Below are 6708 nucleotides of genomic sequence, written 5' to 3' on the forward strand. Positions count from 1 at the left end.
CCTAGGTGGCCTTCTCCCTACTCCTCGATCCCGGAGACCGGCCTGTAGAAACGGCACGGGTCTCCCTACGATATATACCGATGGCGATGGAAGGCCGGCGAGGGTCGTCACACTCACACCACTCCACTGTAGTCTTACGAGATAGTAGGCGATGTAGGCACTCGTTTGCGTAATCGTTAGTGATATTTAATCCAGCGACGATATCGGATTCGGTGACTTCCCATTAAGCAGGCGATTGTATGTCTTTGTACTCTCCATGCGGTGGAAACACCCAAGGTAGCCTTCTCCCTACTCTACAAATCCGGAGACCGGCCTGTAGACACGGCACCTAGTCTCCCTAATGGTATATACCGCTGACGATGCAAGGCACGCTTGGGGTCATCGCAAAGAGATGTGTGAAATCCATGAACAATTCCTCATAGTAAAAGCTCAGGGAAAACGACGTTTTTGGCGTAAGGTATCCCATCGATGAGTTTCTTCGGCGGAACGAGTACGATTATGTCTTCCGGCCTTCTCACGCGGCTCAATAACACGTAGAGTAGACCGTGAGTGAAACAGTCGGTTCTGAGGTCCACTCCGACGTACTCTATCGTCTGGCCCTGGCTCTTATGTCCTGTCATGGAGTATGCTAAGGCCAAGGGGAACTGGCGGCGGAGTATTTTAAGCGGAGAACCTTCGGTGAATGGGAATATGAAACTGATCCGGGGTATGCCGATGAGGTGTGTCTCCCCGGGAATTCGGACCGTGACGAGGCGGCGTGTAATAGCGGTCACGATGACTTTGGTCCCATTCACCAGTCCGTCTGCAATATTCAAATTCCTGATGATTAGGCATACCGATCCGACCTTGAGGCGCAAAACGTGGTCCGGAATGCCTTTTCCGGAAGCCTTGTTCAACAGTTGGATGTCCACATCGAGTCCCTCGTCGTCTTCTTTGTAGACGCTGTCGGCGCTCCGCAGCTCATGCAGGCATCCTTCGTAAGAGTCGAGAACTAACTCATTTATTTCCTTGACGTTTACATTCAACGTGGAAAGAATCGCTCTCTTTGCGCAGAGCTCGGGTTGGCTCAGAACGCAGGGTGGAAAGACCTCGTCGATAAGTTGCCGCAGAGATGTCACAGCCCTTAGTCCTCGAAGTGGTATCAGCGTCTCTTGTAGCCGTCCCTCGCCGAAGGGGATGGAGTCGATGGTGCCGTTGCCAACCTGGAGGAGGAAGTCGGAGTAATCCTTGCAGTTACTCGTTCGTTGTGGCGTTGTCAAGGAAAATACCTTGAAGATCCTCCACATCGGTGACGACCGCAGGGAAACACGCGCTACATCTGCGGGGGTGCGCGCTTTTTCCACGACAGGTGGGATTTGCCTAAAGTCACCGGAACAGACGAATATCTTTCCTCCGAACGGCAAATCATTATCCATAAGATCCCTAAGTGACCTATCTATAATTTGAAACAAAAAGTGGTGAGCCATCGGTGCCTCGTCGAAGATAATGATTTTTGCTTCTCTCACGAGTTGAGCCCGCTGCGAACCGTTGCTCACGTTCCAATATCCAGTTCCGTCCCCTAAATCGAGGGGGAGGCGGAACATGCTGTGGGCCGTAGTCCCTCCTTCCATGTTGGACGCCGCGATCCCCGAGCTGGCAACTGCCAAAGCAACAAATCCGTGTCCGCGCGCGTACGCTAGAATGACGCTGATGAGTGCGGTTTTTCCATAGCCGCCCGGCCCGTCGAGGAACAATATTCTATCCCCTCTTTTTTCATCCTGGATGAGGGTTTTGACGTGGGAGAAAACACGTTTCTGGTCCTCGGAAAGCCTTGGCTCCCACTCCTCCACGAAAGACCTCAACTGTTCCCTGCCGTAACGAACCTGCTCTCTACTCAATTCGGTAGTGTCGTCGTCGACGTGCGGAAGCCCGTGATCGGTGAGACAAGAACCCTGACGCCTGAGGCTCCTATCGATAGCTAAAAGAGTTAATCGGTACGCTACCTCGGGGTTTTCGGGATGCCGGTCTAAATGATCCTCACTCAGGGCATCCTTAAATTTCTCCCAAAGGATGGCCGCTGGTGCGCCTACATTGCAGAGAAGAACGAAGAATGACCGCAATGCATTTGCAAGCATGAACGCCGAGGCCTCTTTCATGGCATCGCTGAATTCCTCCTCGTCCTCGATCAAGCCTAAAGTACGCGCGACTTCCTGAAACGTGCGGCAATGACCTACCCCGCGGGACAAAAGGTCGGCGTAACCACGGCAAGGAGTGGTCATGAGAAGAATCCTTAAGTAATACTGTTCGCCTCGGTTAGGTGAAATCCAAAGCAACCTACAGACTTTTTCCCCGCGCTTGCGAGCGGTAACGTAATGCACGCCGTCCGGGTGCTCGAAAAAGACGTCAGTACGCGGAGGACGGGAGTGGACTATGCACGTCTCGTAAAAACTCTGGTACGTCAAGTCGTCAAAAATGGGGTCTCGCGGACGGTCGAAGTAAATCATTAATTTGGAAGAGGCGGAAGACGCGATTTCTGTCAAATTACTCTCGCGAGGCCTGTATATGACTTGTTGTTTCCCTTCCAAGTGGACGGGAAGGCATTCCACGGTGGGCTCCAATTTAGAAATGGGGAACTCAAGCAAACGCCAGCAGGCGTCGCTGGCGCCTATCATGCGCTTTGTGGCATACTGCTCGACCTCGTTCTCTTGCAATCCTATCGGGGTCACGGTGACGTTTTGCAGTGAGCCACCCTTCATTAGGTATTTAAACAAATATTTAACTACGCGGCGAGTGGATGCAAGTTCTAAGTTTATGTGCGCCTCGTACTTCAACATCAACGCGGCGTTGTACGGGACCACCCATCCGTCGTGCACTGTAATTTCCCTGCGTCGCGTGGTGATAATCCCCCGATTCGAGTAATTGCGCCTATACTGAACGAAACCTCTTTCGTCCACGTGGGTTGTTTCGCAAGACGGTTTGGGATAGAATTTACCGCAACAACCTTTCGCGTCATCCCAACATGGAAAGTCGGTGCGGTAGTCGGTACCGCACGGGCCGTGGATCATGTGTTGCAAAACTAACTTCCTAAGTCGTCCACCGGCCTCGTCTTCGGATGGAATGTCTGCGCGAATAACCTCGTCGATTTCTGCCGCTTGTACCGGTTCCCCTCCGTGTACCTTGAAAACTATGTGCGCGTGAGGCAATCCCCGCATTTGCATTTCGATGACGTAGACGAAGTAGGCGGGGCGCCCAAAAAATGCTCCGCTACGCAAGTCTCTTATTAATTCCCCGAGCTTTATGCTAAATATCCTGCAGGCTGTGGAAGGATCACTGCGCTTGCTTCCATGGGGGCACGCCTTTCTATTTTCCTCCCAGTGAGCGCTATAAGTAAACGTGAGAAAGTACGTCGGTGCTCCCAACCGCGATACTAGAGCCATGGCGTTCTCGTAGTGGACCTTCATGTACCGGGGTCCTCCGGTGAACGTGCTCGGAAGGTAAACTTTCCCCGGACGCACGCCACCTTCTCCTTGAACTGTTTCGTCACCCTCGATATCTCGTCGAACCTGTCCTTGTTCCTGTCTTCCTACGTCTATCAGTTCGTCCAGAGGTGCGATCCGCGTGGCGGTTGCGGAGGAGGATCGCATCTGGGAATAGCGGATGAAACGTAGCCGCTCTTCTTCGTACCGGGCAAACATTTTCACTTGCCATGCCTGCGACAAACGCCCCAAGTGGGAAAATCGGCATTCTGACAGTAGTAGGCATCTTGCGTAGTTGAACTGCGTGAGCTTTCTTCCTTGGTTATCCTTCATTCCCACGTGCCAACCCAAACTACCGTGGGGGTAGAGCAACGGATATTGGAACGGCTCCATGAGAGGACTCAAGAGGTCTATTGAGGACGGTCTTCGGTCACTCCTCTTCCAAATTGTCAATTTCCTAGGATCGTATGCTGCGTCCTCCGTGCTCATGGCGGCGTGCACCTCGATACCAGTTTGTCTATCTCCAAGTCTCGGACCATGAGTGGATCTGCTCGTCACTTCGAAAGTGAGGTGCGCGTCGATTGATGGCTCCGCACTCAGGCGACGGAATTCCTCGATGAACGGATTCACACTTGTGATGTAACAGTCAATTTCTTCAATGACGTCCGTCCTGAGCGTTCTTCCCAGCGCTATGTTTCTTCGTTCTTCGCCGTCGTCAATGTAAAGGCGGCAGCGGTTCACGAACTGAGTATTACCTCCTCTCGTGGTGAACCTTTGTCCTCGAGCTTCCAGAGCGTGCACATGGTGGTACATCCTACCTTCTATCTTAAAGAATGACAGCCCACTTGGGTGCCTGTACCCACCACTGACCTCTAGCGCGCAGAAGGCGAACAGGTCGTTGTACGCTCGCGATCTACCTAAGAATTCTCTGTTCGAATAAAACGGTACATCTAAGGAAGGCAGCCGCTGCACATTGAACGATCCTTCTCCGCAGCACCACTTTCTACGTTCCTTCTCCTCGTCGAAAAGCCTAGCGCCACAGTGAGAGCATCGATGCACGCCTTCTTCCCAAAGGGATACCCTCTTCAACTTGAAAGGCGCGACGTCGTCCAGAGCCGCTCTATTCCAATAGGCCATGGGGCCATTGCTAACTATCTTTTTTCCGAGAGCAGCGGGAATGTGCCTCATGGTCTGTAAATCCGGATTACGCAACCTGTACCTCACCGACGTCTGCCGCGATGCCTCTGGATCGATCTCCTGCAATCGACTGATAGCACTCGTTTGAACCCTCGGATGCGTAGTGGCGTACTTCCTTACGGCTTTCCTGTTAACCTCCGGGTGCTCGGTGGCATACTTTCGCACAGCTTCCCTGTTAACCTCCGGGTGGTCGGTTGCGTACTTTCGCACGGCTTCCCTATGCTCCTCCCGGTGCTCGGTGGCGTACTTTCGCACGGCTTCCTTGTTAACCTCCGGGTGATCGGCGGCGTACCTCCTCACGGCTTCCCTATTCACTTCTGGATTGTCTTGGCTGTAGCGACGAACTGAGCCCAGGTTAACGTCTGGTCTCTTTGTTGCATATTTTTTTTTTGCTGCCGCTAACTGCTCGTCTCTCGTGGTATCCAGTACCTTCGGTCTTCCGCGTTTGACCTTCTTGGGACGACCCATTCTTTTTCCGGTCATGGGAGGAGCAGTGAGTGGATTATCTAACCTAAATAATAAGACAACAGGTTTCATGTGAAGCAGTTTGGGATCCTGAGTGATGCTGCTCCGTGAATGAATACCTGTAATTTCCGTAGCGCCGATCGTCCTCTGGCTACATGCTGCAGAAGACGAAACGTCCGCTGGGCGTGTGAAAATGAGCCGTGTAATGGTGTATTGGTTTTCATCAGGGCTGTAATTGTTAGATGAAAGAAGCATAGAGGCCAGAGATGCGTACGTGTGGCATTTAAACAAGCTGGCCCTACCGTCCACACAGGTTCGGTAGTCGTAGTCCACAGCATGAGAGTCGAATAAGTAAATGTTGCCACATCGGCGCCAAAAGGTAACTGAACGGAGACGACCGGTGAAAATGAAAGCAATGTCATTTTGGGTTTGTGATAGGAGGTTCTCAAGGACATGTGATAGTGACCTGACATATTCGTCGACATCTGAGATAATGAGCGGATATATGCCGTAGTGCACGTCTGATACGGCGATGTGGACTACGTTTCCCATTACCTCTAACACATCGGGTAATTCTTCCGGGAAAAGGTAACGTTCTACGCCCCCAATTGAATCATCCCGCAAAGTTCTATATATCCGGTTTCCGCAGAAAAGGAGTGAATTTATTACGTCCGTATTGAATTTTCCGTCGATGAAGCCCCAAACTGCCGCGCAGGAGGAGTTCACTACACATTGTGAACCTGCACTCCAACCGAAAAGGTCGTAGTTGCCCTGATGGAAAGACCCCGCAGCAACGCAGGAGAACCCCCTAGAGCGCGTATGCATCGCGGAAGGCGAAAAAGTATCAGAGGCAGATTGTGTTTATACTTACTTATTGGAAGAGACAGGGAAATGCAAGGAATGTCGAACACCAGGTCAGGGAGTCCTCGGTGTAACCTGCAAATGAGTAATGCAATGTCAGAATGGAAGAAATGTTGAAGTGCTGCATACGAACTGAGTTCGTTAAAAGTATTGCAAAAACCCGATCGGCGGTAGCTAATCAGGGCAATATTTAATTTCGTATGAATGATGCAATGTATTTTAGTGACCATAGCTGAAGTGGAATTATTAGCTGGAATAAACTTTAATACAAGAACACGGAAAAGAAAGGGAAACATTATGAAGTGCATGCATGAAGACCGAGTGGCGTATGTCGATCAAAGAAGGTAATGAGGCATGTTTTCATTTGTGAAAGCTGTTGACGAATGTAATTATGTAAATGTAACAGTTTTAACAGAAAACTTTTGTACACGACGAAGATAAGTGAGTGTGACGACATTGATACGTCAGTGAAGGAGTAGGGGTGAGCTACGTCGTGAATGAATGATTGCGAGTGTAAGGGAACGCGAAAAATGAAACAATAGAATGTACGTAGAAAGATAATCGTCACCATAGTCAGAGCGCAGGGAATTAACGGGAATGCGAGCGACACGCCCAGGGGAATGAACGACACTTCCGTAGGAAAAAGGCCACTTACACGGATAAAGGGGTAAAGGAAGGTGAAGGAGTAAGAAAACAGCCCGAGATCAAAATGTCAAGCAATATTTCTCTG

The 6708-nt window shown here is 50.9% G+C and overlaps 1 protein-coding gene across 1 annotated transcript; it reads right to left on the reverse strand.

Moving 5' to 3' along the window:
* Positions 1–416: 416 nt before the first annotated feature.
* Positions 417–5669, reverse strand: LOC124172080. Its single transcript, XM_046551488.1, has one exon. The coding sequence runs from the start codon at positions 5667–5669 to the stop codon at positions 417–419; it is 5253 nt and encodes a 1750-aa protein (XP_046407444.1).
* Positions 5670–6708: the final 1039 nt, after the last annotated feature.

The sequence above is a fragment of the Ischnura elegans genome (genome assembly GCF_921293095.1).
Source record: "Ischnura elegans chromosome 13 unlocalized genomic scaffold, ioIscEleg1.1 SUPER_13_unloc_1, whole genome shotgun sequence".
Lineage (NCBI taxonomy): Eukaryota > Metazoa > Arthropoda > Insecta > Odonata > Coenagrionidae > Ischnura > Ischnura elegans.